This window comes from Ranitomeya imitator, chromosome 7 (assembly GCF_032444005.1).
Source record: "Ranitomeya imitator isolate aRanImi1 chromosome 7, aRanImi1.pri, whole genome shotgun sequence".
NCBI classification, from domain to species: Eukaryota; Metazoa; Chordata; class Amphibia; order Anura; family Dendrobatidae; genus Ranitomeya; species Ranitomeya imitator.
The window spans coordinates 142,692,357-142,711,700 of NC_091288.1; the positions used below are offsets into that span (position 1 = coordinate 142,692,357).

Consider the following 19,344-nt stretch of genomic DNA (forward strand, 5'->3'; position numbering starts at 1 on the left):
ACCCCCCACAAGTGACCCCATATTGGAAACTAGACCCCCCAAGGAACTTATCTAGATGTGTTGTGAGAGCTTTGAACCAACAAGTGTTTCACTACAGTTTATAACGCAGAGCCGTGAAAATAAAAAATATTTTTTTTTCCACGAAAATGATATTTTATCCCCTATGTTTTTATTTTCCCAAGGGTAACAGGACAAATTGGACCCCAAAAGTTGTTGTCCAACTTGTCCTGAGAACGCTGATACCCCATATGTTGGGGGGAACCACTGTTTGGGCACACAGGAGAACTCGGAAGGGAAGGAGCCCTGTTTTACTTTTTCAAAGCAGAATTGGCTGGAATTGAGATCGGACGCCATGTCGCGTTTGGAGAGCCCCTGATGTGCCTAAACAGTGGAAACCCCCAATTATAACTGAAACCCTAACCCCAACCCTAGCCCTAGCCCTAGCCCTAACCCTAGCCCTAACCCTAGCCCTAATGGGAAAACGGAAATAAATACATTTTTTTACATTTTATTATTTTTCCCTAACTAAGGGGGTGATGAAGGGGGGTTTGATTTACTTTTATGGCGTTTTTTTGGCGGATTTTTATGATTGGCAGCTGTCACACACTAAAAGACGCTTTTTATTGCAAAAAATAGTTTTTGCATCACCACATTTTGAGAGCTACAATTTATCCATATTTTGGCCCACAGAGTCATATGAGGTCTTGTTTTTTGCGGGACGAGTTGACGTTTTTATTGGTAACATTTTCGGGCAGATGACATTTTTTGATCGCTTTTTATTCCGATTTTTGGGAGGCGGAATGAACAAAAACCAGCAATTCCTGAATTTCTTTTAGGGGGGGCGTTTATACCGTTCCACGTGTGGTAAAATGGATAAAGCAGTTTTATTCTTCGGGTCAGTACGATTACAGCGATACCTCATTTATGTAATTTCTTTTATGTTTTGGCGCTTTTACACAATAAAAACTATTTTATATAAAAAAATAATTGTTTTTGCATCGCATTATTCTGAGAGCTATAACTTTTTTATTTTTCTGCTGATGATGCTGTATGGCGGCTTTTTTTTTGCGGGACAAGATGACGTTTTTTTTTTTTTTTTTTTTGCGGTGTTCACTGAAGGGGTTAACTAGTGGGACAGTTTTATAGAGCGGGTCGTTACGGACGCGGCGATACCAAATATGTGTACATTTATTGTTTTTTTTTTTTTTTTACATAAATAAATGGATTTATTGGGAAATGTTTTTTTTTTTTTGGGGGGGGGGGGGATTTTTTTTTATTTTTTTTTTACACATTCTATTTTTTTTTTTTTAACTTTCTAACATTGTCCCAGGGTGGGACATCTCTGTATTAGATCAGATCGTTGATCTGACACTGTGCATAGCACACTGTCAGATCAACGATCTGACAGGCAGCTTAGCTGGCTCTCCAGCGCCTGCTCTCAGCAGGCGCCGGCTAGCCAGGTCACTTCATGACCCGGAAGGAGTCCGGCGGCCATCTTGGATCCGGGGACTCCTTCCGGGTCACCGGAGCAACGCGATCTCATTGCGTTGCTCCGGTGGGAGAGCGCAGGGAGCCCCCGTCCCTGCGCGATCCCCCTCTATGCCGCTGTCACTACTGACAGCGGCATCAGAGGGGTTAAATGCCCGCGATCGGCGATAGCGCCGATCGTGGGCATTGCTGCGGGGTGTCAGCTGTCATATACAGCTGACCCCCGCACCCGATCACCGCGGCGCTCAGCGCGAGACCGCGGTGATCGGTGCGCCGTACTAGTACTGCTGCTGGCACTAATGCAGTGCCGGCAGCGCAGTACTAGTACGGCGCATGTCGCGAAGGGGTTAAGCATAATTCTTCATCTTGACGAGTGCAGTATTTTTCTAAATTATTGACAATTGGGACTACCAGTCCCTTTTCACTAGCACTGTCCGACCATTTTAGCTGAGTGCTAGCCTTCTACTCCCATATCTACTGGTAGTTGGCTCTGTAAGCGGCTCTAAACCCAGTGAATCAGCAGAAGGGAGCTTTTGTAATTTGCACCATCTTGTGCATTTGCTGGGACTGTTCTAAATGTTGTCTGTTGGTGGTTCAATAAATCATTGCCACACTGTTTTACCCTCACCCTTTGTTGCCAGAGTAGTTCTATGCCCGCGGGTTCAGTTGGATGAACCCTGGACAATGTGGTCTTCCTAAAGACAGCCAGGCCAACAGACGAGAACACCCACTGACCCTCATGTGTCCATACTTGGTATCATTTTTTTCAACTTCCTATGACCACCATGCCCAGATAAACGGCTTAGGAGGGTTGATCCTACTGGCAGATTCACTTACAAACAGCACATTCATTAAAAATAATTGCTAAGTATATTGGTCTGGCAACTTACACTGAACAGCAGGCCATAAAGTCATGCAACTGGGCTCATCTTGAACCTTTTTGCATCCCAAGGATACTATTAACTGCAACATCTGAGGATTAAACTTGCCATGGCTAGTTAGTTGTGATAATTAGTGATGAGCAAATATACTCGTTACTCGAGATTTCTATTTTTTAGTGCTCGGAAATGTAGTTTTTCTTGCCGCAGCTGAATGATTTACATCTGTTAGCCAGCATAAGTACCGTATTTTTCCGACCATAAGACGCACATTTTTTCCTCCAAATTTGGGAGGAAAGTGTGGGTGCATCTTATGGTACGGATGTAACATGTGTGGAGGGGGGGCAGCAGCTAGTGGGATCGCACTGTTATCCCACTTGCAGGAGGCAGAAAAATGTCCCAGCTGCTGGGGAATCAGTGCTGGGGAAACCACATGGTCCTGATGATTAGTGAATATTCATTAGCCGCTTCCCACCCACCTGTCAGCTGAGCAGTGGGAGCTGGATTCCTGCAGCAGATGGGGAGATCAGTGTCCAGTGGAGGAGGGGGCAGCAGCAGGGGCCAGAGGGGAGACAAGATCGCTGCATACCTGCCTGTGCTGGATGTTGAGTGCTGGGCAAAAGGACCTGTGTGATGTCATGAAGTGGGCAGGCTGGAGCATCACATGGCAGCACAGAGCCCTCCCTCTTCTGATGTGTCATCACAGGTCCTTCAGACTCCCCACTAGAATCTGCAGCTTCCTCTTATAACCTGTGCTGCGGAAAGGCAACAAGAGGGAGATCTCTGTCTGTGCCGTCATGGGATGCATTTACCTCACCACAGAGGCTGGCTGACACAATTAAAAGGTTAGTCAATACAACACACAATAAAGCACTCTGCCACTCCTTTGGTGAACTATAACTCCCAGCATGCCAAAGGATCTGCAGGACATGCTGGGAATTATAGTTCTCCCATGGGATTTTAAAGCAGCACTCCAGTGTTATTTTGCAGTGCTTTCAATATAAGCCCTGTGCCCCCATTATACTCACCCTCCAGCGTCTTCATATAGTACTTCACAGACACCACACTGGTCCCGCAGCTTACAACATAATAAACATACTATTGTATATAATAACACCACATATAATAGTATGTTATTTTAAATATTTTACCACATATTTTTGTTTCAAATATTTTTTTCCCTATTTTCCACCTCTAAAACCTGGGTGCGTCTTATAGTCCGGTGCGTCTTATAGTCCGAAAAATACGGTACATGTGGGGGTTGCCCGGTTGCTAGGGAATCCCCACATGTACTTATGCTGGCTGACAGATGTAAATCATTCAGCTGCGGCAAGAAAAATTAAATTTCCGACACCCGAGTGTGCTCGGGAAATCTCGAGTAATGAGTATATTCGCTCATCGCTACTGATAATGCTACTTGCACGAGTAGCACGGCTGTGTCTTAGAGTAACTGCACCAATAAGATCATATACGTAACTGCACAATCCAGCACCAAACAGCAACTGGAAATATATATCAGCCTATCTCAGAAGGCTAAAAAGAATGTAAAGAAAAAAATAATCCATTTCAAGTACTACACAAAATGGCATATAGATGATAAATTAAACATTTGTGTTATAGTGCCTGCAAAAAAACAAAATAGATACCTGAAGCTTTACCGCAAGTCCATTAAGTTCGAGACAAAATTGCCTAAAAGTAAAAATAAGCTGAATTAGATATCGGAAATTCTTCAAAACATAAAACATTGAATAAATAACACAAAAGTACAGAAAACGTTTTTATTAAAGGGTCAATGCCCTCTTATAAAATGATGGCATATTGCTTGCCCAAACCCTCACATTAATGTGAATGAGTGCTATAATGCCATTCACGGTGACCAGGAGCTCTGCTGTGCAGGGAATTCTTGGAATTGGATGCAGCAATTAAAAAGGGAATTTGTCACTGAATTTTTACTATCCCATCTACGAGCACCATGATGTAGGGGCAGAGACCCTGATATAACTTACTGGGCTCCTGGCTGCAGTTTTGATAAAAATAATAATTTGTGCTGTAGATCTACCAATTCTCTGAATGCTGAGCCATGTATAATCTCACCCAAAACACTGATTGACAGCTTTCTGTGTACACTGTGGAATACAGGGCACATAAATATGGAGGACTACCACCTAGCAGCAGGTTTACGAGTCCTCTAGTGGAAATCACAGTTTTATCAGCAAGAGATTGTCAAGCAGTCCAGTAAGTGAAACATCGCTGGAATCAGGGTCTCTGTCCCTACATTATGCTGCTCTTATGCCTGTCCCTTTAATCAGCAACTCTACGGTATTCTTAGAGTTTCAGAAATCTGAATTGATTCAACACATTGCCGATCCAATTTCTAAAAATACTTCACAATTATGTTGGCGAAAATGTATTTTTTAAGTTTTAAAACAAGAGTGTTTTGGTCAGCGCCAAAACATCTGAAAGAGCAACCATCTAAACACATGAATTGGCTGCAGATAGCCTGAACATTTGTTGTGAAAAGAAGTGACAGCAAATCTACTGTGAACATACCTGTATACAGGGCGATCACGGACAGCTTAGAGCCCCTGTGTAAAACATGCATCTGCGCCCCTCTCCTTTCATGGTGAAAATACTCCAGATACAAATACAAAAGTAACAGTACAGCACAACACGGAGTAAAAGATTAAGGCTATGTGCACAAGTCAGGATTCTTTGCAGAAATTTCCTGAGCAAAACAGGACATTTTGTGCAAGAAATCCGGATGCGTTTTTTGTGCGTTTTTACCGCGTTTTTTTTTTGCTGATTTTTCCGGAGGTTCCCAATGCAATAATATAGTGGGAAATCCGCAAAAAAATCCGCAAAATTAATGAACATACTGCGTTTTTTACCACAATGCGGTTTTTTTAGCGGGGGAAAAAAACGCATCATGTGCACAAAAATTGCGGAATGCATTCTAAATGATGGGATGCATAATGTATGCGGTTTTTTTCGCGTTTTTAGAGCGAAAAAAATATGAAAAATTTGCAACGTGTGCACACAGCCTAAGGCTATGTGCACAAGTCAGGATTCTTTGCAGAAATTTCCTGAAGAAAACCGGACTTTTTCTGCAGGAAATCCACATGCGTTTTTTTTTTCCGTGTTTTTTCCGGAGCTTCCCAATGCATTAAATAGCGTGAAATCCGTGAAAAATCCACAAAATGAATGAACATGCTGCGTTTTTTTCACAAAAAAATGCAACATGTGCACAAAAACTGGGGATTGCATTCCATTAATAGGATCAGTTTTTTTATAGTGAAAAAAACGTAAAAAATCCGGAACGTGTGCACACAGCCTAAAAGAGAAGCAGTACATCAGTAAATCAGTGAAAACAAAACAAGTGGATTCTTAAGTCACTCATATGCTATAATTCAGGCTTAACCTCTGGGAAGGAGGGGAGCAAAAAACGAACACGGAAAAACGGAAAATCCCAAGGTCATGAAGGGGTTAAAGAAGTTATCCACTACTTGGACAACTTCTCATACTCCTCACTTGACCCCTATAAAATAATAAACCCTATACTCCCCTCTTGTGCCGGAGCCTGCTCTTCCCAGGACTCCCCTGCTGTTGTGACACGTGATGCCGGCACCCGATCAGCGCTGGCGTTATGGTCTTCTCCATTATTTTTGTGATCCCCTGCTGTAATGACTATATACTCTCTTGTGTCCTCCCCTGCCCAGGAGCTGTGGTATCATCAGACCATGTTCCCGCACGGTTAGACATAGCTATTAAACAATACACAGCAGGGGCACATTTATAAGATTATCTCAGCACAGGAACATTTCTACTTAAGGTACCGTCACACTTAGCGACGCTGCAGCGATACCGACAACGATCCGGATCGCTGCAGCGTCGCTGTTTGGTCGCTGGAGAGCTGTCACACAGACCGCTCTCCAGCGACCAACGATGCCGGTAACCAGGGTAAACATCGGGTAACTAAGCGCAGGGCCGCGCTTAGTAACCCGATGTTTACCCTGGTTACCATCCTAAAAGTAAAAAAAACAAACACTACATACTTACCTACAGCCGTCTGTCCTCCAGCGCTGTGCTCTGCACTCCTCCTGTACTGACTGTGAGCACAGCGGCCGGAAAGCAGAGCGGTGACGTCACCGCTCTGCTTTCCGGCTGACCGACGCTCACAGCCAGTACAGGAGGAGAGCAGAGCACAGCGCTGGAGGACAGACGGCTGTAGGTAAGTATGTAGTGTTTGTTTTTTTTACTTTTAGGATGGTAACCAGGGTAAACATCGGGTTACTAAGCGTGACCCTGCGCTTAGTTACCCGATGTTTACCCTGGTTACCAGTGAAGACATCGCTGAATCGGTGTCACACACGCCGATTCAGCGATGTCTACGGGGAGTCCAGCGACCAAATAAAGTTCTGGACTTTCTTCCCCGACCAGCGACAGCACAGCAGGATCCTGATCGCTGCTGCCTGTCACACTGGACGATATCGCTAGTGAGGACGCTGCAACGTCACGGATCGCTAGCGATATCGTCTAGTGTGACGGTACCTTTAAACACATCCAATTGTGGAAATTATTGTTATTCCAAGATCTAGTGATTAAAGTTAACTTTATTCATGGAAACCCCCTTTAGCTCAGCCCCATCCATCCTCAATTAGGCTCCTCCCATTCATCTGCTAAGGCCCCCCCACCCGAAGTGACTGCATACATATTTGCACCATCCTTTAGCTGAGCTCTCAAACAGTTTGTTGTGCTGTGGGTGGTGTGGAGAGTTCCTCAGTCACCCCTATCTGATGACTGCCCTTTCCACACCACTCCTATAATACATAAACGACTTCACTCTGAATACCCCAGCAAACAGACACTGGTGGATTTTAAAGACCCTTGTGTAGTACTGGTGCCGGAGCAATCTTGTCTCTCTCTTGGGCATCAGTGCAGACCACCCCCTGACATGAACTGAAGGGATGGAGCAGAAACAAAATACAACCCTGGTTGGCTATTTTGCATCCAATGTAAGACTGAATGGTGGACCCCGAACCCTCAGGAGGGGAACATATGGCACTACTACAGCTCTGGAAAAAATTAAGAGCCCACCACATCACAACCCTGTCATGGGCAGCCCAATCTCCAGACCTGAACCCCATTGAAAACCTCTGGAATGTAATCAAGAGGATGATGGATAGTCACAAGCCATCAAACAAAGGAGAACTGCTTACATTTTTGCACCAGAAGCAGTGTGAAAGACTGGAAAGCATGCCAAGATGCATGAAAGCTGTGATTAAAAATCATGGTTATTCCACAAAATATTGATTTCTGAACTCTTCCTGAGTTAAAACATTAGTATTGTTGTTTCTAAATGATTATGAACTTGTTTTCTTTGCATTATTTGAGGTCTGAAAGCACTGGGGGGTGTTTGTTTTGGGGTTTTTTAATTTTGACCATTTTTCTTTGTCAGAAAAAAAAATTATTGCTTGGAAATTCAGAGACATGTTGTCAGAAGTTTATAGAATAAATGAACAATTTACATTTTACTCCAAAATATACCTATAAAGAGAAAAATCAGACAAACCGAACATTTTGCAGTGGTCTCAATTTTTGCCAGAGCTGTATGTATTGGGTGTTTTTCCTGCAGTGTTACTCCTGCATATCCACCATGTGCTTCGTCTGTGGTTGGAAGATCGTGCTGCCCAGTCAGGTGGCCGTCACATTGGTTGCGGTAATAGTAAATAAAGTCTGTGCAGGGATAAAAGGTGGTGACGCCGGGGGTCTGTGTCTGACTCCTAGCATCTCCTACGTGGAATAGTTGTAGCAAGTCAACTGGATGGATGCCCTACTGGAAGAATTGCAGTAGAAGATGCTAGAACATGGTGCCATATCCTGTCTTCAGAGATGCCTGAAATGACCACCAAGAGATGTTGCCAGTCCGGAGGCTGAAGCACGAGTGAGGGGTGGGTCAGAAGCATTGACATCAGCGGAGCTGCTCCGAAGGTAGTCAGCCGCGAGAATGCGTAGTGGAGCCCGGTCAAAGAAGAGGAGGATTGTATGTTCACCTTCCCAAGTTCGAGGTTCCAGGATATCGGGAAGGCAGCGGGGATGGAGAATCCCAGCAGGCATGGTACAGGCACAGTATGCCAGTCTGGGCTCAGTTGACCACAGGCTGGATGAGGCATGTGCTGGTCCAGGGCTTGACGGTATGCACGCCAAGTTGCTGGAAGGGAGTCAGCTGTTCGGGCAAGGCTTCATGCGAGACGACCAGTCTACAGGTGGTAAGTACAATCTCCCCCATACCCACCTCATCACTGCCCTATCACAATTGTTAAGTATATGGTCATCCTTAAAGGGTATACTCTGCAATAGACTAGACTAGTCAGGATCTGTTCGTCAATCCCCACGGGTCCCATAGGTGGCTGAGATTGGAGGTACCTTGATGAGGACTCAGAGGATTGAAGGGGATCAGGAATCCGTGGTAACACCTACAGCTTCTGGAGTGTGTGAGACTTGTTATAAGGAAACCATTACTTATGTGGTTTCCCAGCTAGGTTCAGATTTGTTCCAGCAAGTGGATATAGATTATAAGCATATAAACATTTTAGTGGCCTTAAAAATACCAGGTTTGATGAAAATTTTAGGCAGCAATTTGGAGTTTTGTCTTCTCTTAAATGGGGGGTAAGATGTATGACTGTGGGTCAATTTAATCTTGCTAACTAGGTCTGGTGGTATGCACAAGGCTGCGACGCAAACGGATTTTAAGAATGGCCCCCGTTTTGCCTTTAATGAAGCCCAATGCAAATGGCGAAACTTGTGTACATACAGACATGAGTGTTTCTTTTGTGGAGGGGCCGACCCAATTGCAAGATGCTTTAAAAAAAGTGAACCTGCCGGGTCAGCCCTCCGCAAAATAATACTTATGCAAAAGCATAGACACGGGTAACATTGAAAAACATGCTCATGTGGCTAGAGCAGCATCCAAACCACAAGATGTCCAAATTAATCAACTGAAGGTTTCGCAGAGTGATTTGTTATTCCAATGTTTATAGGTGTCTGTTGCGTATGGGTTAATAATTTAACCCTTAAACTGCTGATTCGACTTTTAAAGGAGGCAGTTAAGAGTACTTATTCCTCAGCGTCGCTTTTTAATGGCGCTGAGAAATAAGGTTATAGCGCCCCCCAGCGTCGGAAAATCTCCGGGGTCTCTGCTACCGGGGGTTGGGATTAGGGTTGGGGGCCTGATCAACCAGGTGATTATGAGAAGTGACAGATTTCCAGTTCTTGATATCATTATTGTACACCTTGGAGGAAACTACATCGGAAGACTGGGGACAGTGGAGTTACCGTATATACTAGAGTATAAACCGACCCGAATATAAGCCGAGACCCCTAATTTTGCTACAAAAAAACTGGGAAAAAACGGATTACTTACCGGTAATACTCTTTTATAGAGCCATGACAGCACCCACTTGAGAAAGAGGATCCGCCCCTAGGAACAGGAAACCCTATGGAGAGATACAAGGGGCGGCCCCCCTTGCTCCCACAGTTGGGTTACAGAGATTGCGAGGGACCGCCCACCAGTTTCAGTAGGCAATACAATATCATTATTTATCTTTAGTTAACTTAAGTATGGCTAACTAAAAGAACCATTCACCCTTATCAGTGCTCTTATGAGAAAATAACTATTAGGGAGGAAAGTGAAGGGGTGCTGTCGTGGCTCTATAAAAGAGTATTACCGGTAAGTAATCCTTTTTTTTCTCTTCACCGCGACAGCGCCCACTTGAGAGACTTTCAGAGATAGTCATTTGGGAGGGATCATCATGTTAAGAACTGATCTACCGAAAGATAAGTCAGATGAGGAAGATAAGTCCATTCTATAGTGAATATAAAAGGTAGTAGGAGAAGACCAAGTTGCGGCCTTACATATCAGTTCTATTGGGACCTCCACTCTCTCAGCCCAGGATGAAGCCATCGCCCGGGCAGAGTGTGCCTTTACGGTTTCAGGCGGGTTCTCCCTTTTGATGAATAAGCCAGGCAAATTGCGTCCCGAATCCACCGGGATAACGTGTTCTTCGTTACACCAGAACCTTTCTTATGGCTCTGGAAGGAAACAAAGAGCCCTGCTCTTCCTCCAGGGGCTAGTTCTGTCTAGGTAAGCTATTATAGCTTAAGAGCAGCACGGTGGCGCAGTGGTTAGCACTGCAGCCTTGCAGCACTGGGGTCCTGGGTTCTAATCCCACCCAGGACAACATCTGCAAAGAGTTTGTATGCTGGGTGGAAGGCAAGAAATTTTTTCCATACTCTTACATACCGTATATACTCGAGTATAAGCCGAGATTTTCAGCCCATTTTTTTGGGCTGAAAGTCCCCCTCTCGGCTTATACTCGAGTCATATACCCGGGTGTCAGCAGGGGAGGGGGAGCGGGGGCTGTGTAATCATACTTACCTGCTCCCAGCGCGGTCCCTGCAGTCCCTGGCTTCTCCAGCGCTGCAGATGCTTCCTGCACTGAGCGGTCACATGGCACCGCTCATTACAGAAATGAATAGGCAGCTCCACCCCCATAGGGGAGGAGCCGCATATTCATTGCTGTAAATGATCGGTGCCATGTGACCGCTCAATTACAGGAAGAAGCTGCAGCGCCGGAGAAGCCAGGGACTGCAGGGACCGCGCTGGGAGCAGGTAAGGGGAGCGCAGCGCTATAATTACCTGCTCCTCGCTCCGGCTCCGTCTGCAGCGTCCTCTAGCAATGACGCTCAGGTTAGAGGGCGCTGTGACGTAGTCAGTGCGCGCCCTCTGCTGAGCGTCAGTGCTGGAGACGGAGCCGCACGAGGAGCAGGTAATTATTGAAAGCGCCGGCGTCCTGAGAAGAGAGGTGAGTATGTGATTTTATTTTTTTTTTATGGCAGCACCAGCAGCATTCTAAGGAGCACCTATGGGGCCATAAAGGTGCAGAGCATATAAGGGGCACAGCATTATAAGGAGCACCTATGGGGCCATAAAGGTGCAGAGCATATATGGGGCACAGCATTCTAAGGAGCACCTATGGGGCCATAAAGGTGCAGAGCATATATGGGGCACAGCATTATAAGGAGCACCTATGGGGCCATAAAGGTGCAGAGCATATATGGGGCACAGCATTATAAGGAGCACCTATGGGGCCATAAAGGTGCAGAGCATATATGGGGCACAGCATTATAAGGAGCACCTATGGGGCCATAAAGGTGCAGAGCATATATGGGGCACAGCATTATAAGGAGCACCTATGGGGCCATAATCAAAGGTGCAGAGCATATATGGCACAGCATTATAAGGAGCACCTATGGGGCCATAAAGGTGCAGAGCATATATGGGGCACAGCATTATAAGGAGCATCTATGGGGCCATAATCAAAGGTGCAGAGCATATATGGCACAGCATTATAAGGAGCATCTATGGGGCCATAATCAACGGCGCAGAGCATATATGGCACAGCATTATAAGGAGCATCTATGGGGCCATAATCAACGGTGCAGAGCATTCTATATAGCACAGTTGTATATGGAGCATCTATGGGGCAATAATGAACGGTATGGAGCATCTATTTTTATTTTTGAAATTCACCGGTAGCTGCTGCATTTTCTACCCTAGGCTTATACTCGAGTCAATAAGTTTTCCCAGTTTTTTGTGGCAAAATTAGGGGGGTCGGCTTATACTCGGGTCGGCTTATACTCGAGTATATACGGTATATATTTGTTGTAGTTCTTTTTCTACTTAGTAGAAGAATATCAATCAATTTTTCTGAAAAGCTTCTTAGCTTTAGTAACTGCCTTTCAAATTCCAGGCTGTCAACCGTAGGCCCTTCACATGAGGGTGGTTGAAGGGACCTTGGGGGAGAAGGTCCTGAACCTCTGGAAGAATCCATGGATCAGAGACTGACATGGCTCTGAGCCAGGAAAACCATGGCCTCTTGGGCCAGAATGGTGCTATTAGGATTATGTTTACTCTGTCTTCCCTTATCTTCCTGATTACGGTCAGAAGGAGTATTAATGGAGGAAATGCATATGTATGCCGGAATGTCCACGGAACTTGGAGGGCATCGAGAATATTGGGGTTGTTGGACAGGAACAACGAAGCGAACTTTTTGACTTGTCTGTTGCTTCTTGTTGCAAAAAGGTCTATTTCGGGAGTGCCCCATTTCTTGGTTATCACTGTGAAGATACGACGACTGAGTACCCACTCTCCTTGGTGGAGAGTGTGACGGCTGAGAAAATCTGCCTTTGAATTGTCCACTCCTCTGACATGCAGCGCTAACAAAGATAGAAGATGCGTCTCGGCTATAGATAGGATGTTGTCTGTTATAGACATGAGAGCTCCTGATCTCGTTCCTCTTTGATGATTTATGTATGCGACAGATGTCATGTTGTCTGATAGTATTCTTGTGTGAGTTCCATGTAACTGTGGATGGAATTTACATATGGCATGATATAGACTGCTTTTAGTTCCCTTTCATTAGATGAATTGCTTGACTCACTAATAGACCATTGCCCTTGAACTATCTGGTCTTCTAGATGTGCTCCCCAACCAGTAGGACTGGCATCAGTAAAAATTGTTTTTGAAGGTTTAACTACCCAAGGGACCCCACCTACAAGGTGATTCGGCTCTAACCATCAGGACAGGGACTCGATTACATTTTATGGAAGGTATAGACAGCTACCTAAATGGCCTTGTAATTTCCCTTCTTCCTGTAATATTGTATACTGCAACAGTCTAGTATGGAGTTGAGCCCATGGAACCACCGGAATGCATGATGTAAAGGAACCCAGAAGGGACATACCTTCTCTGAGGGAGATTACAGGGTTATTAATTACTGATTGTACTTTATTTTTTATTGTTAACTGTTTGGATTCTGGAAGGAAACACCTCTGACTTTCAGAGTCTAAGATAAGACCCAAGAATGTTTGACTGGTTGTTGGAGACAATCTGGATTTTTCCCAGTTAATCAACCATCCCATTTCCAGTAGGGATTAAATCGTATTAAATAGGCGCTGTTGACATTGTGAAGAGGAATTTCCCACCACTAGAAGGTCATCTAAGTATGGAACTATGAGGGTATCTTTTAATGTTTAGTATGACATTACTTCTGACATTAATTTGGTAAAGACTCTGGGCATTGCTGTATATTGAAAATGACGTATTTGCCCCTTCATCATGACCACCACACGCAGATACTGCTGATGTTCGATATAAATTGGTAGATGGTAATACGCACCTTTTAAGTCGAGGACTGCCATGAAGCACCCAGGAAACAGAAGTTTTACAGTGGATCTGATAAGACTCCATCTTGAAGGTTTGGTTTTCTAAAAAGATATTCAATTTTTTAAGATTTATTATAGTTCTATATGACCCATCTGGTTTTGGAATCAAAAATAAAGGGGAGTAAAATCCCTTTCCCCTCTGATGAAACGGAACTTCTACTAATACTTTTTTGGATAGGAGATTTATTATTTTCTGCTCCAAAAACTGTTGTTGAGATTGAGACTTTAAAGAAGTCAACAGCAATGAGTCCGGAGGGACTAGGGCAAATGTTAATTTTAGGCCTGAAGTTATGAGGCTAATTGCCCAAGAGTTGGAGGTTACTATACGCCATTGTGTGGAGAAAAAAAGACAATCTACCACCTACTGGTAGATCTGTCCTATCGTGGTTTGTCTTCCATTTTAAATGGGCGTTTTCCGAAAAAAGAACCTTTTTGTTTGGTATCTTTATTGGCCCAGCGATCCAGGTTTCTAAAATCCGTTCTCTTATTAAAAACGGGTTTCCGGGATAAAACACGGCGGGCGGCAAGTCTGCAGTATGTCCGAGAACAGAAGGTCTCAATGATATGTCTGCTGGAGACACATTTAGTGCGGGAGAGGGTGAACGTATTGAATAGGCGCTGGATACAGAGGGCGTATCATTCTACTTTCTCGACGTACTCTAGGGGTGTGTCTGTGTTAATACCTGCGGGGGTGCAGTATGAGGAGGTAGCGGTAAAAGAGGATGTGGATGGTCAGTATGTGGTGGTGAAATGTAAAATAAATGGAGTGTTGATGTGTATAGTGGCAATGTATATTCCGCCCCCATACTCAAGTAAGAAGATAAGAGAGGTGCTGGAGAGGGTAGAGCGTTGGGGACCGTTACCATCTCTAATTATTGGCGATCTTAATAATATCTGTGATGACTTTTGGGATAAAAACAAAAATCCCCAGAATAGAACAGGGGGACATATCACTACGTTTGGGACCTATGTCCGGGAAGTAGGTATGATTGATTTATGGAGAGTTAGACATATTGGGGAAAGGACGTACTCATGCTACTCGCCAGCTCATGGTACTTTGTCTAGGATTGACTTGGCGCTGGGTAACTGTTTACTGGACACGATGGTAAGGGACGTGAGATATTTACCTAGGGCTCTTTCAGACCATAGTCCAGTTGAGGTGGAATTTCGGCCGGTGGGGACACGGATCGGGAGCAGGAAGGAGTGGAAGATTCACCCTAATTGGCTACACAGTATGGACTTGGAAAAGATAAAGAAGGAGTTGGTGGAATTTTTTGAGATTAACGAGGGAAGTGTAGATGTTCTTACAGTGTGGGAAGCCATGAAGGCGTACTTGAGGGGACTGCTGTTCAGGGATATTAGCAGGTGTAAGAGGAAATCAAGAGAGACAGAGAGGTTGGCGGTTGATGGGCTGAGGATAGCCGAGGATGAGATGGTAATAGCGGGTACTCCGGAAGCTGGGAGGAGGCTAAAGGCAGCTCAGAGTCAGTTGGAGGAGGTATTGCTCGGTAAGGCTGAAAGGAAGAGGGAATTCATGAATCTGGCTTTTTACCAGGAGGGCGAATCTGTGGGTCATTTGCTATCGATGGTGGCTTCTGCCCAGAGAAACACTTCCTTTGTTCATTCTTTGGTATCGGGGAGCGGTGTGACTGTCTCTGAGACTTCAGAGATTTTGGACATTTTTGCGGATTTTTATGCGGACTTATATTCCTCTCAGGTAGATGGGTTGGTGGAGGACACGGTGGCGTTCCTTGAGGAATTGGAGCTCCCAAGGCTGAGTGACATAGATAGAGAAGATTTGGAAGCTCCCATCACGGAGGAGGAGTTGGGTCGGGCACTGCAGTCTATGGCTAATGGGAAGGCACCTGGCGTAGATGGATTTCCTGCTGAAATTTATAAAAACTTTGGGAAAGTGCTGATCCCTAAATTAAGGGTACTTCTGGAGGAGGCTAGGAGTGGCGGTCGTCTACCGGCATCTATGCCGGAGGCCATAATAGTGGTGATTCCTAAGGAGGGGAAGGACCCGACACAGCCGGATTCATATCGGCCAATCTCCTTGCTTACTACAGACGTTAAACTTCTGGCTAAGGTGTTGGCGATGAGGTTGACAAGTGTTATTTCCGGCCTGGTGCACTCAGACCAGTCCGGCTTTATGCCTGATCGGTCCACTGCGATCAACTTACGAAGGCTGTATATGAATTTGCAACTCAGATCCGACAACTGTGGCCAGAGAGTTATTGCATCTTTTGACGCCCATAAGGCATTTGATAGTGTGGAGTGGGGATATCTCTGGCAGGTGCTCCAGAGTATGGGGTTTGGACCGCAGTTCATATCCTGGATTCAACTAATGTACTCGATGCCGATGGCTAGGGTTAGGGTAAATGGGGAGTTATCACGGACCATACAACTGGCTAGAGGGACGAGACAGGGGTGTCCGCTCTCTCCTCTTTTGTTTGCTCTGGCTGTGGAACCACTGGCTGCTAAGCTTCGACGGTCTGATGAGGTGACTGGGTTTAAATATGGGATGATTGAAGAAAGGGTGGCGTTGTATGCGGATGACATTCTGCTATTTCTGGCTGACCCGGGTATGTCCTTGGAGGGAGCCATTGGGATTATTGAGCGTTTCGGATCGGTGTCGGGACTTAGGATAAACTGGAGTAAGTCTGTCTTGTTTAAGGTGGATGATGATGGTGGGGAGTCACTGGAGGATGGGCGACTGGAGGTGACTAGCCAATTTAAGTACCTTGGAATATGGGTATCTATGCCTGTTACTGACTATATACATAGAAATCTGACTCCAATCTTAGGTGTTCTTAAAGCGAAAGCGGATGCTTGGCTTAAACTGCATTTATCTGTGGTAGGTAGGGTGAATCTTATTAAAATGATTTTGATGCCAAAAATACTGTATATTCTTCATAATGCGCCAGTTTGGATACCACGTGGGAGATTTAGACAGTAACTCTCTGTTCAGGAATTTGATATGGGGGAGACAGCATCCGCGTATCAAACTGGAGACACTTCAGCGACCCAAGGAAGATGGGGGATTGGCATTGCCTAACCCTGAAATATATTTTCTTGCAGCCCAGAGTCAGCATCTAAAAGGCTGGGCGCATGAAGGGTCATCTGGGGCGGTACAGCGGCTGATGGAAGTGGTGACAAAAAGAAGGCCAGTGGTACAATGTTTGGAGGATGGATCCCTGGGGGCTCTGGGGAAATTATACCCGACTGTGTTGTTGATACGCAGGCTGTGGGGTAGGCTGAGACATATACGGGGGGTCACGGATTTGACTAGATTCTCACCGCTATGGCATAACAGCAACTTACAGGAGTTTGAGGCACTGGGGGTACTGACAGAATGGCAAGTCAAAGGGATTCAATACGTGTATCAAATAATTGAGCGAGGTGAATTGAAATCATTTTCCCAATTACAGGCGGAATTTGGTCTTGGGACTGTGGGGGAATTTCAGTATTTGCGGATGAGGCATGCTTTTGGAGCTCAGAGTAGAAACGGAGGTATTGGAATTCAGAGGGATATAGTACTGGAGTATGTGTGTAATGAAGGGACTACTGGGGGAGTCATATCTACTTTGTATAAAGATCTGTTGCACACTTTCCTATTGGGGTTTCCAATAATGGCGAGAGCTAAGTGGGAGAGGGATCTGGGTCCAATGGAGAATGAGACTTGGGAGTCGGTGCTAGAATGGGTCCCACGATTGTCACTGAGCGAACCGTATAGACTGTCACAGCTCTATGTGATACACAGGGTTTATAAGTCTCCGATGGTGCTATATCAGGCTGGTTTGCGTGACGATTCTGAATGACCGAGGTGTAAAACTGCAGATGCTGATATACTCCATATGATGTGGACGTGTCCGAGACTGGCTGCTTTTTGGGTGGTAGTTTTGAGTCGTATGGAAGGTGCGTATGGCTGTAAGGTGCCAAGGGATCCTATAGTGTGCTTGTTGGGATGTGTGGATGAGATTGGAGTGGATAACAACCTAAAGATAGCTATTGCCAGATTGTTATACATGGCTAGGAAGGTAATAGCTCGAAATTGGATTAGGGAAGAACCGCCGTCAAGAGGAGAGTTCCTCCAGTATGTGAAGCAGGGCCTGACACTAGAAAAGGGGTTTTATAAAAAAAGAGGGAAAATCGAAATGTTCAATAAAATGTGGTCTCCGTGGATTGCTATGGGATAGGGGTATTATAGAGGGAGAGTTAATTAAGGTTCCTAATTAATGGTAATGTTAAATGTGGCTTATATTATTGGCCGAGGGATTAGATAGTATATTGGTCTAATGATGGAAGTGCTAAGCAAGGTGAGCTGCTTTGTTGGGTGGGGTTGGGGGGTGGTGGGATTGAAGGGGAATGTTTGAAGGGGAGAAAAAAGCTTTGTGTTGAAAATGAGAATGTAACATGTCATTTATCTTGTTATTCTTAATAAAAATTTATTTGAATAAAAAAAAAAACGGGTTTCCGGAATGCTCTCCTATAAGATGGAAAATAATTATTAGGGAACCTCTTTTTCCTCTCACCCGCTTTGGTCAGGATTTCATCTAGTTTTGTACCAAACAGGTACTCACCCTGGCATGGAAGACCACATAGCTTTGATTTTGTTTGGGCGTCTCCTTTCTAACCCTTTAGCCAAAGGGCTCGACGTGCCGCTTTGGTTAGGCCCGCTGATTTGGCTGCTAACCAGATAGAGTCAGCAGATGAGTCCGCCAGAAATGCTGTAGCACCTCTGATCAGGGGTAAAGAAAAGATTAACTTATCTCTGGAGAGGCCGCCTTTTAGGGTACCGTCACACAGTGGCATTTTGATCGCTACGACGGCACGATCCGTGACGCTCCAGCATCGTAACAATATCGCTCCAGCGTCGTAGACTGCTGTCACACTTTGCAATGTACGACGCTGGAGCGATAATTTCATGACGTATGTGCGATGTAGAAGCCGTTGGTTACTATGCACACATCGTATACAATATCGTGCACACCTTTGTTACACCATGCGATCATGCCGCCACAGCGGGACACTAGACGACGAAAGAAAGTTTCAAACGATCTGCTACGACGTACGATTCTCAGCGGGGTCCCTGATCGCAGGAGCGTGTCAGACACAGCGAGATCGCTGGAACGTCACGGATATATCGCTGGAACGTCACGAATCGTGCCGTCGTAGCGATCAAAATGCCACTATGTGACGGTACCCTTAGACGTTCTTCTTGGGTCATTAAGCCAGACTAACATGGACCTTGCCATACATGTAGCTGATATAGCCGGTCTGAATGCCCCTGTACATGATTCCCATGCTCATTTTAACAGAGAGTCGGCTTTGCGATCCAGTGTGTCTTGTAGGGAACCAGAATCCTCTACTGGAATACTGGAAGGATTTTCTGGACATGGACGCTACTTCCGTGTCTACTCTCGGGGCATTAGCCCAAGTAGACATATCATCGTCCTTAAAGGGATAACGCCTCTTCGATGATGAAGGCAACCCTTTTTGCCCTTGGCTCTCCCATTCTTTTTTAACTAAATTTTTGATTGCTGTTATTACTGGAAAGGTAGGTCTTTTCCTTTCTGACAATCCTGCGAACATTATATCTTGTGGTGTTTTGGGGTCTTTTGTGTCCTTAATACCCATGGTGTCACAGACAGATTTAACAAGATTATCAATGGTTTCTGTTGGAAAGCACGTA

At 45.1% G+C, this 19,344-nt stretch overlaps 1 protein-coding gene across 1 annotated transcript in view; it reads right to left on the reverse strand.

Annotated features, from left to right (window-relative positions):
• MOB4 (MOB family member 4, phocein) overlaps positions 1 to 19,344 on the reverse strand; it is a 184,005-nt gene that overhangs the window by 57,010 nt on the left and 107,651 nt on the right. Inside the window, exon 4 of the mRNA XM_069733869.1 lies at positions 4,013 to 4,055. Coding sequence (XP_069589970.1) covers positions 4,013 to 4,055 — 43 coding nt within the window. The remainder of the gene's footprint in view (positions 1 to 4,012; positions 4,056 to 19,344) is intronic.